At 35.6% G+C, this 19,801-nt stretch overlaps 1 protein-coding gene across 1 annotated transcript in view; it reads right to left on the minus strand.

The window, feature by feature from the left end:
* Positions 1-5,477: 5,477 nt before the first annotated feature.
* Positions 5,478-19,801, minus strand: part of Mondo (MLX interacting protein mondo) — a 139,305-nt gene continuing 124,981 nt past the window's right edge. The window contains exons 12-14 of the mRNA XM_089095308.1: positions 19,286-19,412; positions 13,274-13,403; positions 5,478-7,872 (exon numbers count right to left, since the gene is read on the minus strand). Coding sequence (XP_088951434.1) covers positions 7,757-7,872; positions 13,274-13,403; positions 19,286-19,412 — 373 coding nt within the window. The 3' untranslated portion in view covers positions 5,478-7,756. The remainder of the gene's footprint in view (positions 7,873-13,273; positions 13,404-19,285; positions 19,413-19,801) is intronic.

Raw genomic sequence — 19,801 nt, forward strand, 5'->3', positions numbered from 1 at the left:
TTATTTGAATATTTTGACAATCTCTGGCATCTATTATTTACAGGCGTGTTCCCGGTCGATGAAAAGTTAATAATACTTAATAAAAATTTAATATTTCGTTCCAGGTGAGAGCGAATTAACAGCTGGAACGATCGAAAATTAAATTCGTATTAAATTTTGTATTAAATTTTTGTGAATACGGTTAACTAGCGTATTTACTAAATTAACTTCTGTACATTCATCATTAAAGTGAGAAAAATGGATGCAAATGATCCATCTAATAGTAATTAATGAGTATTAAGGGATCAAAATCCATGTTTTAATAATAAATTACAATGCATATTAAGGCATTAGTTAATAAACTGTTCCAGGTTGGCAGTTGATTCGTTTTAAATTTGAAGTAAATACGAATTAAATTGTAATTTCCACCTGGAACACACTACATTTTACAGAAAGTGCTACAATTTTTAAATCAGGTAGTTGATTTGAAGATGGTTTTCATGAGGTTCCCGGAAACGCTTTCTTGCTCGAATACACGTCTCGAAAACGAAAATGGCAAACTGGATGGATGCAAGGCTTGGATTACGAAAACTAGAGGAATCAAGTTCATGATTGCTATTTGGCTTACCTGCACTTTGGAACAAGAATTGACCCTCTTCATTTATGTAACGAAAATTTTCCTTCGACAAATGTAGACATGTACCTCTTTCATGATTGCTATTTGGCTTACCTGTACTTTGGAACAGGAACTGACCCTCTTCATTTATGTCACGGAAATTTCCTATGACAAATATAAACATGTACTTCCACGTTTTTAGGCCTGTTTGAGAATTACGCAAGAAATACGGTTTTGAGCAAAGAGTATGGAAAACTATAGTTTAAATATAGTTTCCCATACTCTTTGGTTTTGAGCTACACTTTTCACGATCTGTGTGGATTCACCTACTGAAAAAGCGGAAAGCGTTTCCAAATCGAGAAAACTTGAATGGAAAGTTGTTTCTATCCGCCTTCATCCACAAAAATACGTGAAAAGTGAATCTTAATCTGTTTTCCATGTCATGAAAGCCGTCTTTTGACAATGTGCTGTAGTTCTCACAAGGTCCAAAGGTCGAAAATTTTGCTTATTTGTCAGCAGGCGATTTTAGGAGAAATTTTCAGAGGAATCTAAAAGGTGTCCTCCTTAAATACCTTAAGACCACCTTAGTCAAAATTTATAAAATCCATAAGTTACCAAAAATGAACTAGGGTTTAACAGGAAAACGATTAGATTAGCTGTTATTACGAAGGGCAAAACGCTTTAAGTTAACTTTGGCTCAACTACAGTCAACTTAAGTTCAAAGTTGGAAAGTAATACTAGTAAACCGTAGGTCTGATGGTAAGTTTGAAGTTTTCAAAATTATTTACCTAGAATAAAAGTGAATGCATTGATGCTTTTATATACTTTCATAGCTCAATAATCGTTTCTGGGAGAAATTTAATAAAAGAGCTTTTTTCAAATGAAAGTAAGGAGCAAAATTAGAACTTAAAACAAACAGAAATTATTACGAATATGAGGGGGTTACCCCCTTCTCAACATCTCCCTCTTTATGCTAAGGGTTGACGTTTTGTTCCAATTATTTAAGAACGATTTCTGAAACAAAAGGGACCTTTTTAGAATAGTAAGTTTTTTTTGAGTTCTAAAACAAACCTTAGCATAAAGAGCGAGGTATTGAGAAGGGGGTGACCCCCCTCATATGCCAAATAATTTCCGTTCATTTAAGTTTTAATGTTGCTCCTTACCTTCAGTTGAAGTAACTTTTTTAAAACTTAATTTCTGGTCTTTTTTTTAATAATGCAAGGAAATATGGCTCCCGCTCCAAGAAAAATTCAAACCCCCTCCCCCAAAAAAACTTTCCATGGAGATCCTCCCATGTACCCCCCCCCCCCCATAATGTCTACACTTCCCAATAACCAATAGAATGCGTAAATAATGGGCACATTTAATAGCTTCCAGCCCTTCCCCCGGAGACTGTGAGGGATCTAGTCATCCTCAAGACATAATTACTAAATCTTTTGACTATGCTGAACAAAAAGGCCATCTCATAATTTTGACCGGGTGACTTTGGGGAAAAAAGAAGCATGGGAGGGGAGTAGACGCCATCCAAGAGTTTTGGTTACTTAAAAAGGGCACTAGAACTTTTGATTTTCGATCAAACGAGCCCTCTTCCGATATTCTTGGACAACTGGCTCAGTACGATCACCCATCGGAAAAACAAACAAACACACATCCGTGACCTTCCTTCTGGGAAATAGAAAAAATGAAAATTCCACATTTTTGTAAATAGGAGCTTGAAACTACAATAGGGTTCTCTGAAGTACTTTATCTGATGCTGTAATTTTCATTAAGATCATTTTATGTTTAGGGGTTGCTTCTCCCCTTTTTCAAAATTTGGGCCAATTTTTCTCAGGCTCGTAACTTTTCATTGATAACATTAAACTTGATATCTTTTGATATGTCTATTGTTATGAAGTTCTCGTAAGCCCCGCAAAATAGGCAGAACCAGGATAATCACTGACACTCCAGAAAAGGAAAAAATTGAGGGAAAAATGCCTGGAAAGGGAGAGAAAAAAACAAAGAAAAGAACAAAAGAAGACGCCCGTGGTAAATCTCAAGCTGGATGATTCATCTGATTCATTATATTTTGGTGAAGAAGACAATTGTGATGACCTGCCGTTCTACTCATCTTCCTTGTCAGTAAGAGATTACGTCCTTGTCAAGTTTCAGCTTTAGTTTCATGCACAAGAAAAGCAAAAGGTTTGTCTTCTCTGAGGCAGAAGATGTTGGAAATTTTCGATTATAATGATATTCTCCAAGGTGTGCCAAAACCTTTTTCCTGTGGACAAACCAGCAGAGGGCCTACAAGCTTCTACTTTGAACTTGAATTTTTATAATTTTGTACAGCTGTATTCGAAGCATAAAAGACCATTTTGTAGACGAATTTACTGTTTGTACAGGACTACCAGTAGATTATTGTCATTTTTTTTTTTTAGCTTGTCCGGTTCAAGCCCCATTGTGTCCGAATCAAACCCACTAGGTGGGGTTGGTTCGGACACTTGTTAACCAAAATTACAAATGCAGATTTTGAGAAAATTCAAAGAACAAAAAATCTATAAAAATTTTCAAGAATTCCTTATTCAGTGAGGTATCTAGGGAAAATTAAATTTCTCTTTTCCATTCATAAGCAAATGAGATACTTGTTATCGCCAAATCTTGTCCGACTCAACCCCGACCTCCCATATATATATATATATATATATATATATATATATATATATATATATATATATATTATATATATACATACATATATATATATATATATATATATATATATATATATATATATATGTGTGTATATATATATATATGTATATATATATGTATAAATATATATATATATATATATATATCATATATATATATATATATATATATATATATATATATATATATATATATATATATATATATATATATATATATATATATATATATATATATATATATATATATATATATGTATATATATATATATTTATCATGTATAAAAATTATCACGATTTTGTTTTTTTTTTCATTTTTTTTTCACTCTACCCCTATTTCCGGAATAATAGCTCCACCATACCCATATATTCATCTTCACTGGCAGAATTTAAACGCGATAAGCAAAAATTGCGTTTTTCCAGGTGTGAAGAAGCTGATATACTCTATAATATATATCTGAAAAAATTTTTACGTCCAATTCTTAAAATCAACCGTGACAGGGTTGTCGTTCATTAAAGGATATTACAGGATAACTAGTTGCTAAACAAGCTTACGAATGAAGATAATGATCTACCTTTTGGATTGATTTTGGATTGGACAAAACTTTCAACTTTTAATTGAAATATTTAAGAGAGGTCCCAACTAGGTGAAAATATATTTTGCTCAAAAATTACAGCGGAAAAAAGCCAAACTCCAAATAATTTTTGGCAATCGTGCTTCTTGGCCATCCAACTGGGGTTTAGCGAAAATCAGGTTATCCCTGAATGGCGTGAGACGAAGAGGTTTAACGACGAGGATTAATGTCCGAGTTTTAAGGACGAAAAACGTCAGATTTAACTAATTAGTTTTGTTTATTTGTTTTCTCGATTTACAGTGGCAACACTGGTAAAAATTTAAATTTAATTAACTAGTATTGTTGATTTATTACCACATGGCAAAACTGACAAAGATTTGGTACTGCTCTATGAACTTAATCATTAAAAAAAAATAAATAATAAAACAAAACAAAAAACAGGAAAAATACCACAAATCTCAACTAGGTACGAGATAGCCCCTTTAAGCTGCTTATCTCGAAAAGTTACATTCTTTTATACCATTGAAGTCCAAATATTTATATAAGTCTTAAGAAAAACACAAAATAATAGAAGCAACATAGTCTCTTTGTTTTTCGTCGTTCAAATTCAAAAATTAGTCAATATTAGCCTATTTATTAGCAGCCTAAGGTAGCCTAAACACCAAAAAGGAGATTTAAAGAATGAAGTTTTAACCGATTGGGGTGAATGAGGATCCCAGCAGTATTGGTTTCACAGCAATGGCTTGAACAGACATGCGTTTGATTTTAAAATAAATTACTATTATTTTAGATTTCTTAGAAGAGAAACTGATAATTTATTCATTCCTAAGATAAATCATGTGCCAAATTCACATTCACAAAAGGGCACATGCACCCCCTCCCCCCCTAAACACCTAAGATCAAAAAGGGCAAGTAAAGAATAAACAATAGTTAAAATTATACAAAATCTGACTTCGTCTTTCCCTGGCTAGCTAATTGAGTTCACTTACCTAGCGAACAAAACTTTTTAAGCAATTCAGACATTGATCTAGTACTATGCGAGTAGCATTGTATTTTGTTAATCGTAGATATTGGTGAGTGACTCTATTTTGAAATTAGGATTTTTAGCCTGTAAATTTTGATTCTGCTAATTTTTTATTATATATGTTTGTTATTTTTAATAGATCTTGGCGCTGTTTGGTTTTTACGTTTTTAATTCTTCCAATTTTGGCTTCCATTTGTTTTTTTTTCGTTTGCTTTCCGCGGTTTTTATTTTTATTCGACTTGTTTCAGTATATCCAATGGTTTTTATTCTTTGTTATGGCTTAGTGCTGAAAAGAGTAGTTAGTAGTAGTAGTACTAGTTTCAATCTCATGAAAACCTGACAGAAAACTTCTTGAGGAGTAATGTCACGTCTTCAAGGGTCTTTTTTGGGGGAGCAAAATGGCTAAGTAACACAAAATCAATGACTAATAGAGATCCCCTTCATAGGGTTGAGTTAACCCGTAATATGTAGATCCACCTTAATTTACCAAATCACTTCGCCAACTTGGGATCAAATTTGAGAACAAAACTTTATGGCTATCAGAAATCATGATCTATGGCTAATTTTAGTTATATTAACTCCACTAGGCACAAAAATTAACGAATTTAAACGTTTATTAACGTTTAATTTAACGACACAAAAATTAACGAATTTCAACGAACTAACGAATTCAAACGTTTAATTAAAAACAATTAATTCAAAATAACAACAAACAATTTAAAGCTCAATATCCGAAATTATTTCTGCGACATTCTCATTTCTAAACTATCTTTGCAAGCAGATGTGAATTGAGCCCTTGCAAAAAAAAAAAAAGCTATTTATATTTCTAGGTTAGAGGATCTGACAAACCGCAGGAGTAAAATACAAAAGGCACCATTTCTAGTGAGTAAGGAGAAACAAATACAAAATAATAAGAAGGCGAAACTTGACAAAGGCTTCTAATAACCAGTGATTTACTTACAACTGAATTATAGCAATTTAAAAAAAGAGAAAAACGTAGTTAGTTGAAATACGCTTAAGGTTTTCACACAATCATTTCATGAATACGTCAAACGCACGCTGAATTATTTCTCCCTTAAGGGATGCTTGATACCATATGTAAGTACAATAAAAGCAGGGGCGTAAATTGCTATAAGACAGGTGGAGGGGCTAACTGCTCCTCCGAGACCTCGGTTTGACCACAGACCCTAGCTGAAATTTAGTTTCTTCAAAATCTTGTCAAAAGTAAGATAAGTCTGCATAATTCAAGCATTTATAAAAACGGGTCAGTTTTCTTTATGTATGTTTTTATTTTTATAATTCTATATAGCTCATTTTTCAGTTTTATCACTGTTATTTTCACTTGATTTGTGAAAATTGGTTCTGACTTTGACCCCCCCCCAGGATTTAGATGAAATTACGCCACTGATTGAAAGGAAGAAAATTCATATTATCTCAGCTCGGGTCACACATTATATTTGAGTAAAAGTTTTCGTGTTCCATTTAATTTTTTTTTTCATATGAAAAAAAATTTCGCAACAATAAATATGTCAATTTTCATTTATGAAATCCAAAAGCATGGATGTCATTCTATATGTAAATGCCCATTGACAATGTGATTTTAACAATACCGAGATTTAGCTAGCATTAATTTGAGCCAATCACAATTTTTTCATAAAACTTTTCAACCTATCAGACAATTCCATGAAAAATCTGACTGGCTCAAATTACCAACTAAATCTCGGCAAAACTTCATTGTGAAAGGGCCTTAAAAAGCATTCTGATGTAACAAGCCATGTAGTCACCTAACCACTACCACAGCTACGTCATTGAGCCAGAACCACTGAAATAGTCAACCATTCCTTTACACTAGCCTTACGCTAACTGCGATCTTCTATAATTGCTTAGTGTTTATTGGCAAAGAATAAGTTAAAAAAATATCTTAATAGTTTATTCTTCTTTCGTGTTACTTTTTAACATATATTTATACTGATATTCATTTATATATATTATTTATTTATTTATGTATGATATTTATTTATATAAATTTATACTACAAATATTTATACTGACGTTATAGTTATTCAGACATATTCCGACATTTATTTATCCTCAGCCATGTAGCTCCGTTATTATGTTCAGCCATATTCCATTAGGGACATAGAACAACAGCTTGCATATTCGTCTTCTTTTTCTTTTTACCAGAGATAATCAAGGTATAGGTAAGCTTTTTCCATATCATTAAAGCAGACAAGAAAATTTTCCTGATAAGGGAAGGTGAATTGTCAATACAGTAAACACTAAAAATAAAACAAATAAACAAGAACAGCTGAATTACATAACAAGGATGTAAAATGGGAAACGTCTTAACTACAACTAATGTTCCGGGGGAGATAGAGCCCAATGAAAAATCCCTTCCTGTGTTCATGTCTGGTAGGAGTGTGGAGACATTTTGAAATAAATACTTTTTTTGATAAACCCGTAGATTAGTATTTTCTCTTTGGGAGAGTTTCTTAGCTATGGGTCCTCCCTCTCCTATATGTACTGATATGGACCACAACGTTTGAAATTACGCATGTTTAATTTTAAATTTTATTGTAAAAATAATTGACGTCACTGAAACTTGAACGGGAGTCTAGTTTCGTTAGCCCTTACTTTATGAAAAACAATTTTTCATTTAACAAAATATAAACATGATTATTATAAATAAAGGGTTTAGGGATTTTTAAAAATAATTTTCTCTGTTAACAATCAAAAACACCTCCAAAGATATAGCCTAAAACTGAAAACCCCCCTAAAAACATACAAGAAAAAACCAACCTAACATAGGCTAACTATTTCACCATAACATAGGCTAATTCAGGCACTTAGATAAACAATGCCATTTAACACAAGCCTATTCTTCAGGGTGACTTCTGTTTTGAACAGCAGAATAAGCATAAGCAGGCATAGATCCGGGATTCGTCAGAATATCAGTTTTTGTGCTTAATTCTCTCAATGTATTCAGGGCAGCTAAAACAAAAAGAAAAAAGAAAATTATAAGAAAATAGTTCCATAATAAATGTAGGTGCAGCCAGAATTCTAGCGAGATTTATCGGAAAACTTGGAAAAATATCACATATCATGCAATGGAATTAAGTTGCAAACTATTCAGTCTTTAGATCTTATTAACCCTTTCGCCCCGGAGCCCGTCAAATGACGGGTGGCTAATTTTTGCTCACCAAATGCTATCTAGTGTGAAAAGTAGTAACTAAAACCAAGCTCTTTGTAGACATCTACCAATCTATTGATGTATCACACGTGTTGTTCGGAATATTGCAGTGGACGAAAATTCAATTAGAAAAAAATTAGGAAAAAGTCTCTTAGAGGTGGGGAATTTCTAATTAAAAGCTCATTTAAAAACATTTTCCACAAAACAAATTTTTCAAAGAAAATTAAAGAGCTCCATTTAGCCAAAAATGAGCAGAAATAAAGTCAAATAATCTTCCAAGCGTAAAAATCACAAACCATAAACCACTGCATACCCTTCTCGATTACATATACTACATGTAAGCAATGAATGATTTGCCTAACTTACAGGTCTTAACGTGAGGGCTCTGGGGGGCGGGGGTGTCATCGTCAAAGACATAAATTTCGGACCTTTTAACTGCGCTGAACAAAATGGCAATCTCAAAATTTTTATTATATGGGTTTTGGGAATTGATGGGCGTGGGAGGAGGGGGGGGGGCTAGTTACCCTCCAATCAATTTTGACTAATAAAAAGGGCACTAGCCCTTTCAATTTACAATTGTATGAGCCCTTTTCGAAGTTTCTCGATAGCAAATGTCCATCTCAAAGTTTCTATCAGATGCATTTCGGGAAAATACGAGGTGTGGGAAGAGAGTATCCACCCTCCAATCACTCTGAATCTTAAAAGGGCACTAGAAATTCTGATTAGCAATCCAATGAGGCCTTTCCGAAGTTTATACAATCACCCTTTCTATATAAACCTTATATGCCCCCAGGGGATAACTTAGAGCCCTTGCCTTGAGTACTATGGGGGGTGGGTTGTCATCCTCTATAATTTCCGGATCTTTCAATTACGATGAAAAAATAGCTATCTCAAAATTTCGATTGGAAGTGCTTCGGGAAATGGTGGGTATGGAAAGGGGGTTAGTTGCCCTCCAACCACTTTTGACTATTGAAGAGGGCACTAGCCCTTTCAATTTCCAATCGAATGAGCCCTTTTCGAAGTTTCTACGACAATAAATGGCCATCTCAAAAGTTCTATCAGATGTATTTCGGGAAAATACGAGGTGTGGGGGGAGGGGGTGTCATCCGCTCTCCGATCACTTTGAATCTTAAAAAGGGCACTAGAAATTCTAATTACCAATCCAATGAGCCCCCTCCGAAGTTCCTACGACCACCCTTTCTATAAGATCCGTATATGCACCCAGGCCATAACTTACAACCCTTGACCTGAGGGCTGTGGGGGGGGGGTCATCCTCAAAGACATAATTTCCGGACCTTTCAACTACGCTGAACAAAATAGATATCTAAAAATTTCGATTGGATGTGTTTGGGGAAATGATGGGCGTGGGAGGGGGATTAGTTGCCCTCCAATCACTTTCAACTATTAAAAAGGGCACTAGCCTTTTCAATCTCCAATCGAATGGCCCCTTTTTGAAGCTTCTGCGAACACTCCTCTTCCACCCTAACCTATTCAAAGTTTCACCATTTAACCCCTCCCAAGAAGTTCCAATTTCTTTTCAGTCCTTCCTTGTGACCTCTTTTGATTCCATTCAGGGTCAACCTGAATTTCATTTAGCCCGATACGGATGACCTACAAGTACAATCTGCGGCAATCTGTCATCCTTCTTCCGTAAAATGTAGTCAAACCATCTTGGCCTCATAGCCTCCCTATAGCCCCAGCAAATGGGAGCAAATCACATTTTCTGTACAGCTTATTAGTTCAGAAACGGTTAGTCAGTAAGCTACTCCAAACAAACCGTAGGCAATTTCTTTGGAAAATATTTAGCAAATCCTCCCCCGTCTTTCGGAGCGCCCCAGCTTCAGAACCATACTTGGCCACTGTCATCACTGTATCTTCAAATATACCAATCTTGGTTCCAAAGCTGTAGCCAGCAGGGAGAGGGACTGTGTGGTTTGAGCCCCCCCCTAAATGTTTGTCCAATTCGTAAAAATGTAACAGAAATGTGCAAAAACAGATCAGACATTACAGGATGACCTATTTTTCGTTGGCCCCATATGGATGGCCAAAAAGTAAAATCTGTGGCAACCTGTCATCCTTCCTCCGTAAAACTCATGCTAGCCATCTCAACTTTATTTCACTATAGTCCTAGATAGTTGGATAGAACCACATTTCTTTTGTATAGCTTGTTTTACATACGGTCAGTCAAACGTGTTCTAAAACAATCCGTAGATAATTCCTCTGAATAAGGTTTAACGTTTAACACATCTTTCACTGCTTGTCGAAGCGTCCACGTTTCCGAACCATATTTGACCATATTTGACCAAGTTTCCGAACCATATTTGACCACTTAACGGACCGTAGCTTTTAACGAAGCGTAGCACCAACGTTTCCGATCCATATTTGACCACTTAACGTACCATAGCTTCCAACATTCTATTCTTGGTTCACACACTTATATTCCTATTTTTCCAGCATTTTTTCAACAGTGAAAAAACACCCTTGGCCTTGTCAATTCTGTTTTTCACACATTCGCAGAGGCTGTATGTATGTATTTATTGGCTTAACAACGCTTCTTGACTACTAAGGTCCCTGGGTCGACCCGCAGTGTGTTGCTACAGCTGAACTCGATCTCTGGGTCCCGTATTACTAAGCTGAGATCAAACCCGCTGCCTCGCCACAGGACGCTTCACAGAGGCTCTCAAAGACAAGTATTTAATATAAATCTAATTCCCTACTTTCGCTTATAATTGCTTATGTTCAATAATTGCAAATCCAATTCGCTACGATACGGTTTACCTTCCAGTGTAATCTAAGAGCAATTAAGAAAGTAAAGCCACGTAAAGTGCAACTTAGTACATGAACGTACTAACAAAGAAAAAAAGAAAGAAAGAAAACGGACTTGATCACTTTAATGTCGAATCCTCCTTTTGTGTCTGCAATATAAAGTTCAATTATATTTTAATTTCAAACTATTTAATCCTCTACAATATCAAGGTGTCACCTTTGTTTTTATTAGATAGCTAAAGATAAGGGTTTATTCCAAAAACAACACAACACAAAAAAACAAATGACCTTCCATAAGCTAACGCTTGTTCGGAAGTATTTACCCTCTTAAAATTAACACTTATAATAACATACTAAAGAGAAAGAAGAGAAAAAAAAGAGAAAAAGAAGAAAGAAAGAAAAAGAAAAAAAAGAAGAAAAAATGAAAATCCTACACTCACTCGGCTCCTGGTCGCAATAACCAAAAATCAATACTTCACATACTCCAAAACTTCCCGCCGCCATCCCATAAATAATAAATAAACAAAAAAAAAAAAAAAAAAAAAAAAAAAAAATAAAGGAAAAACGGGAAAATAAAGAAAACACTTATTCAAGAAACCTAGATATGAGAATTTTTTAAGCAAAAGTAATTTTTGTTTTGGGCACAAATTTGCGAAGATATATATCGCACACAGCAAGGTTTTCTAAACTGATCTTTGTCATGTTCATTGAATTTTTGCTCATCCCACATTCTTGATTACAGGAAGTACTGGAAACAGTGGTTATGTTCAAATAATTAATCCTTAAAAAAGTTTAATTCAACGTTTTTTTTTTGTTTATCTTTTTTGGAGAGAATTTTTATTCACAAAACACAGAAAATCAAATTAAATCTGTCATTAAACCATATGGTCGGTACTTATCATAAAAAGTTTCCACTCTTACAAATAGCAATTCCTCCATCAATCTTGAAAGAAATTGCTAATAATGAAATTGGTCTATGATTGCCAATACGTTTTCGGTAGCGATCTTTAAATAAAAGTAAGGAGGGCTAGCTCGAAGGGCTATTTTGAAATGCCAGGGTCCAGAAACCGTTCAAATTTCCCCCTAGGGATGTATTTTAATTGACTGGTTTGTATTATATCTTACGAAATAAGGGGAAAAATTTCCATTTTAAAAATTAAGAATAAAATAGTTAAGAAGAAAATATCAAATTAAGTAAGTAATTGGGGTAAGTAAGATTAAGGGAAGAGTCTTGCCTTAAATCAATATTATTAATTATTAATTTCTTTAAATGGGCCTGTTTATTTTATAACCTCAAAACAAAGTGATAAAATCTAGTTCTTAGAATAAAATGAATTACGATAATGGCAAATTGAGTAATAAGGGTAGATTATGGGAAAAGGTTTGACTTTATTTAAAAGTCTTTTATTTAAAATCATGCGATTAAGATAACTGATCTTAAATTTTGTTGGGCCTAGTTTAACAACTTATAAATTAGATTTTGTTATACAGCATCATTGTGGGGTAAATTGAAGTCGAGCTGAAAACTTTTAAAAGGTAAATGTCTTTCCTAAGGTCAGGGTGAAAACTTCTAAAAGGTAAATTTTCTCCGAAAGTTGTCAAGATGTTATTTAAAATTATTTTCCCGTTTGTTTAAACACACAGTGCTTAAAAGTGTAAAATAATAGTTCATTACAGTTACGCCACAAGATTAAAAAGAATTCAAAGCAGATAGACAAAATGCAGCCCATATTTGTAATAACTTGATGTATAGCAATTTGTCACCTGTAAGGGTGAGGATAGTCAAATCCACTCTAAGGATGGACTCAGCCTTATCAAGCAGCAAAAATGCCATTTGCCATGTTTGCCAGAAAAATGGCAAAATGGCAAATGACAAAAAATGTCAAAACTGTAATGTCACTTTCTTGAATCATGGTTAAGCATGCAAAAAAGGAAACGATCAAAAATTGGATAAAGAACAATGACAGAAAAATGGTCATTAAGGCCGTATCAGGAGGGTAGGGGGTTTGACCCCTCCCCCTGAAACGTTTGTCCGACTAATGGAAAACGGCCTTGATTTATATTAAAAATTGAATACAATTTTTTTGATGCGTGTTTTAAAGTTTTTGTGTACCCCCCCCCCTAAAAAAATCCTTTTGTGAGCTCCACCCCCCAAAAAAAATCCTGGATACGGCCCTGGTCACTTCCTTGAGGTAGTTTTGGTTAAGTGTTTTCACACACCGCTTGAGGTATGTAACCGGGCAAATTGTGTTGCAAAAATCCCTCAAAGCGCAACTAAAACTTAAATACTTAAATACTGCGTAACTTAAACGTAAACGTAACTAAACGTAACTTAAATACTCAGGTAAACACACTTTAAGGTAAGTAGTACTTAAGTAATGGTATCAATCAAAAGCAAAATAAAATAGAAAACCAGCGAGGCGAGCTAGTACATACCAGGTCTCAAGTTAACCAAGGAACAATATTGTTCGATCCAAGAGAAAACACTGCACCAGAACTCATTTGGTGAAGAACTGTCAACGGCATTGAAAAAAGACTCGAGCAATGGTTTAATAAGTCGACTGAACTGTAAAATATAAAGAAGGCCAAATAAAGCTATCAGTTATCAGTTGTTTTTCTTTGGGAGGGAATGATTCCAAAAAGAAAAAAAAGTGCCTCGAATGCATTGTTTTCAATGGAGTCAGGGAAGTCAACTTAGAGGAATCGGATAGAACCCAGAAGCAAAACAGAAACATCACTAGAGGTTACTGAGCAGTGGCGTCAATTCAGGGAAACATAGCGTGAGGGGTAAAACCATTTTTTTTAAATCTAGGGGGTGGGGAAAGTTTTGCTATATTTCAACTGAATTACCAAAAAAGCCATTTTCTAAAAAAAAAGAAAATCCTAAAGATATTTTTTTAAATCTAAAGAGGGAGGGGGGGGGAGTCAGAAAATTGAGGGAGGGGCAAATCCCCTCCAATTAACAACACTTTTACTAAGCATATCTGCCGGAGCAGTATGTACATGAATATATATTTAGTCTTTGTGTTTTCCCTCAGCCACACTTATGAAATAACGGCGACAAAATTGTCTGGGACATATAACTTATTATAACTACAAAATTTAATGTAAAATCCCCCCCCCCCCAAAAAAAAATATAGAAAAGAAATATTTTTCTTGGAAGAAGAAATCTAAGAATTACAAGAAGAAACGTTTTGGTGCTAAGCCCGAATTGGACTGCAGCTAATTGACTTAAACCAAGCAGGCAGTCCCCGGCTGAAGGATGACAGATTAATAAAGATTGTTTTTCCATCAAGGGTCAAACGAAACGCAAGTCGTCCCCAAACGGGGTAACGAGAGGTCATAAGAAAGGGTTTAAAGGAATTTTGAACTTCATAGGAAAGGGCAGAGTGAAACTTTGGATGGATTGGGGCGGAGGAGTATGCACAATTGTATTGCCTCAGGCGGATTGGTACTGTGGAGAGTTGTTAGTAGTAGTAGTAGTCCTTTTTTAAATGCATTTTGGTTTCAGAAGAACCGATCCGAGAAGGTTCACTTTTCACATTCTTCAAAGTTCTACCGTCAAAGTACTAGCTTCATATTGTCTAAAAACCCTATTAACTTCATATTTTTTCAAGGATACGTCCTGAAAGTAAGGATTATTAAAAAAAAAAAAAAAAAAAAAAAAAAAAAAAACGAGAGGTCTTTTTTATATTATACACCAAATCACTTTGACCAAGGCTATTATAAAAGACACCTAAGTACACTAGTTTATGTTGAGATACTCGAAAAAAAAGTAGGGATGTTCTCTGCACTAATAGATTGATATATTAAACTCAAAACCAGGATTAAGTCTCCTCATTAATTTCCTCTGCTATTTGTTTTATGGACTTCGTTAAATTCACCTCTAAACAGTTCATATAAAGCATTGTCTTCATTGATTCAATAAGGATCATAAGGATTCTACACCGTTTTACTTGGTGTAAGGGTCACAAAGATTTTACGCCTTACCTCCCGGTTTTACTTGGTGTATTAAGGGCCACAAGAATTTTACACCTTAATTCCCCGTTTTCATTGGTATAATAAAAGTCATAAGGATTTTATACCTTAATTCCTCGTCTGAATTGGTGTAGTAAGGGGAATAAGGATTTTACACTTACATCCCCCGTCTTAATTGGTAAATGACGTAAATGACGATTGTTAACGAGGAGCCGTGAACCGTTGAAGTAGATTTCAGACTCTTGAAGAAGAATAATTTGAAGACGTTGACAACATCATCGCCACAAGAGAAAAAGGTGCATCAACTTCGAGAGGCGGGCCAAAGAAGAGGCAGTTCAGAGCCGAGAACCGTAAGTAGAGGAAGCAAAAAGAAACCTACCCTTATCAAACTTGGGCGAGGGAGCGCCTCGGGCGCTTGAGAATGCCCGAGAAGCAATAGAAGGGAAAACATCAGTAGAGGTTTTGGCTTTGTTTCCCGACAATACATTTTTTTTTTTACCTCATTTCTCGGGAAACGGTTAGATGTGTGACGTCTAAGGGAAACTTTGACTTCACTACATCAGCTGATGAAGTTCGTGTGTCCGCAGGAATACTAATTTTTTGGGGATGCAACAGATTATATTCCCAAAGAGCTTGGTCAGTCGCCGAAGATCTTGGAAGTGACCTGGTCAAGCAAGCAATGTCCAGGAATCGATTCATGAGGATAAAAGAGAACATCTAACTCGTGGACAACGTTCCAGTACAAAACTTCAGAGTTCGGGGGATTTCAAGGTGACACCCCTCTTCGACATGACCAACACAAAATTTAAGCAGTTTGGAATTTTCTCTCAGTATCTGTCCGTCAACGAAATGATTGTGAAGTATTAGGGGAAACATAGCCTGGAGCAGTTTATCTGAAGGAAACTCATTCGATTTGGATTTAAACTAGGTGGATGGCTATTGTATTCAGTTTCGTCTTTACTCGGGAAGGAGCCTAATGCTCCATCTCAGACTGCTAAAGAAGGCTTGGGGTCTCGAGTCGTGGAGTGACTTCTGGAGATTATTGAAGATGACAACAGCCACGGGGTATGTTCTGAAAATTTCTTTACAAATCATCAACTTTTGTGTCATCCGAAAGAAACTGGATTTGGAGTGATTGGAACGGTTAGAGAAAACCGATTGGCAAGGTTCCTTCTCCCTTCCAACATCGATTTTAAGAAGGAGAAACAAGGAACGTTTGATTATCGGCTTGATGCAGCCAGCGATATATTGGTCATAAAATGGCAGGATAACAACGTTGTCTCTGTTGCGTCCAACCGTCTCAGCATAGATCCACGAAGAGTGAAGAGAATCCGGGATCATTGCTTTTCCTGAGGCGAAAAAAATTTCAATGATTTAAAGAACATGAAAATTGGAACTTGGAATGTTACGACATTAAAAAATGACTATCGTATCGACATTTTGACTGACGAATTCAGACGATTCGAACTAGATCTATTAGGAGTTTCAGAAACTCATATCCCAGGGGTAGGAAGCATGAAAATAGGTGATATAGAATTTGTTTACTCAGGCAGGAAGGATGGGTTACATAGACAGGGAGTAGGGCTCATGATGAATAAGGAAGCTGCTAAGTCTTGTTTAGGCTAGGAATGTATTAATAATAGAATACTAATTGCTCATTTTATGACTAGTAAGTTCAAGGTATCAGTTATAGTAGTATACGCCCCTGTAGAACCGACTGATGGAAATACTAGTGACTCAGATGAATTCTACTTACAGTTACAGGAGCAAATAGACAAGGTCCCACGTAGAAATATGATGTTATTGCTGGGAGATTTTAACGCCCAGGTTGGTAGAAATAAGGATAGATGGTATCCCAGCTTAGGTAAATTTGGTGTAGGAAAAGAAAACAGTAATGGATACAGACTTTTGCAATTTTGTAGGTATAACAATCTAGTTATAACCAATACGGTGTTTGGTCATAAAATGGCTCATAAACTAACATGGTATTCACGTGATGGTAAGACAGCAAACCTTATTGATTATGTTATAGTAAATCGAAGACTGGCAGGATCAATACAAGATACTAGGGTATATAGTAGTGCTGTTTTTTATGTTAAAAGTTAAGATCACCATCTAGTAGTGTCAAGGGTTAATTTAAAGCTAAAAAATCGGAAGGTTAATTACCTCCCAGGAAGTTATGATTTTGGTAGACTCCAGTACGAGAATTTGAGAGAAATATCCAGGAACATTTGAATATTAAACTTGGGAGTTTAAAAATTGATAATGTGGAAGATGGCTGGAATAATTTTAGAAAAATAAATTGTGAAGTTGCTGAAGGTGTATTAGGGAAGAAAGCTAGAACTGCAGCTGAGAATATTAGTGAAAAAGCTTTAAGTTTAATAGAAAGGAGAAAGGACTTGTACAAGAATTATCTGAGTGATAGATCACATGAAAACAAAAGAAATGTAAAGAAAGTGGAGAAAGCATTGAAATATGAACTAAGGAGGTGTGAAGTGGAGGCCATGGATAAAATTGCCGAGGATTTAGAAGATGCAGCTAGACGGCATAATAGTAAAATATTGTACTGGCACGTTAACAAATTGAGAGGTAGTAGTCAATCCGGACTTGTCCCAGTTAAAGATAGGAATGGGGTGGCAATTAGCGATAAGACAAAAGCTAAAGCAAGATGGGCCGAACATTTTGAGAATTTGCTTAACCGAGATAGAGTTGCAGGAAAAAATATAGAGGAAAATGAAAAAGTTTGTGATACCTTGGATGTGAAGGAAGATTTGTTTTGTGAGGAGGAATTAGAAACAGTACTAAAAGGATTAAAGAATAATAAGGCTCCAGGTGCTGATAGGGTAGTAAATGAGTTTTTTAAATATGGTGGCTCTGAGGTTAGAAATAAGTTATTGGAGATTATGAATATGATTTTTGAAAAAGGGGAAGTACCTAACGATTTTAGGAAAACCTTAATTAAGCCACTTTATAAGAAAGGTGATAAAAGTGAGTGTGGTAACGAGGCATTAGTCTGGTCTCTGTAGGTAGCAAATTGCTTAGTAATATGATACTTTTTAGACTGAGAGATGCCGTAGACAAAGTTTTAAGAGAAGAGCAGTGCGGTTTTAGAAAAGGTAGAGGATGTGTTGACCAAATTTTCACTCTTAGGTTAATAATTGAGAAGTGCCTAAGTTTTCAAACACCTTTGGTCCTCAGTTTTATAGATTATGAGCAAGCGTTCGATTCTGTTGATAGAGGAGCTTTAGTAAAGGTTTTATCCTTGTATGGTATACCAGACAAATACATTAAAGTGATTAGTGCTATGTACGAGAATAACACTGCTGCGGTTAAGGTAGGAAATGAGGTTAGCAGCTGGTTTTGTATTAAATCAGGAGTTAAGCAGGGTTGTGTTCTATCCCCTTTTATATGGATTATTTTGATGGACTTTGTTTTAAGGAGCACAGGAAAGGCAATGGGAGACCACGGAATCAAATGGGGAGGAAAAAGTCTCCTGGACTTGGATTATGCTGATGATTTAAGCATCCTAGATGAAAGTGTGAGCAAAATGAATGAAGTTTTAGAGGTTTTGCGAGTTCAGGGTGCTAGTATTGGTTTGAAAATTAATGTTAGGAAGACCAAGTCACTAAGGCTAGGAATAAGTGAAGATGAAAAGGTGACGTTGGGTAATGAAAAGAATGATCAGGTGGGCAGTTTCACTTACCTTGGTAGTATTATTAGTAAAGATGGTGGGAGCAGTGAAGATGTTAAAAATAGAATAGCCAAGGCTCAGGGTGTTTTTTCACAGTGAAAACAAGTCTGGAAGAATAGGAAGATAAGTCTGCAAACCAAGATTAGAATATTAGAAGCTAAAGTGATGACAGTGGTCAAATATGGCTCTGAAGCATGGACGCTCCGAAAAGCGGATGAAGATTTGCTAGATGTTTTCCAGAGAAATTGCTTAAGGATTGTTCTGGGTACCCGGCTGACTGACCGTATTTCAAACAACAGGCTATACAAAAAATGTGGTTCAATACAGCTCTCTAGGTCTATAATGAAAGAAAGATTGAGGTGGTTAGGGCATGTTGTTCGGATGAAGGATGACAGATTGCCGAAGATTGTTCTTTTCGGCCAACCATCTAGGGCTAAACGGAAAGCAGGTCGTCCCCGTCTGGGTTGGGAGGACGTCATAAAGAAAGATTTAAAGAAAATTGGAATTTCGTGGGCGGGTGTAAAGAGGGAGGCTTTGAATAGATTGGGGTGGAGGAGGAGCGTGCGTAGCTGTGTTGGCCTCAGGCGGCTTGGTGCTGCGATGAGTTGTTAGTAGTTAGTAGTAGTAGTAGTTATATCTTGGAAACCAGAAACAGGAAATATCTGTAAATGCATTTTTAGCTTAATTATGTGATAAAAAGAAACTGGTGACAAGGACAACTAGAATTTCTGACATTTTTACTTGGGCCTTAACGGGCTAAGACAAATAGGCCTACTTACAATCCAAAACTTCCAATTTTGTCTTGTGCGTGCTCTAACCCAGGCATCAAACGTCCCTTTCACTCGGGAAACACTATTTGTACGACTAACAGGTGCTCCTGTTGCAGGCAACACAGATTGACAATGACTGAAATCAATTAAAAAAAAAATTATAAAACAAAAACCAGTAAATCACACAGGTGCAACAGGTGCTCCTGTTGGAGGCAACACAGATTGACAATGACTGAAATCAATTAAAAAAACAATTATAAAACAAAAACCAGTAAATCACACAGGTGCAACAGGTGCTCCTGTTGCAAGCAACACAGATTGACAATGACTGAAATCAATTAAAAAAAACAATTATAAAACAAAAACCAGGAAATCACACAGGTGCAACAGGTGCTCCTGTTGCAGGCAACACAGATTGACAATGACTGAAATCAATTAAAAAAAAAAATTATAAAACAAAAACCAGTAAATCACACAGGTGCAACAGGTGCTCCTGTTGCAGGCAACACAGATTGACAATGACTG

This window comes from Artemia sp. Qi Xiang Cuo, chromosome 10 (assembly GCF_049724085.1).
Source record: "Artemia sp. Qi Xiang Cuo chromosome 10, ASM4972408v1, whole genome shotgun sequence".
NCBI classification, from domain to species: domain Eukaryota; kingdom Metazoa; phylum Arthropoda; class Branchiopoda; order Anostraca; family Artemiidae; genus Artemia; species Artemia sp. Qi Xiang Cuo.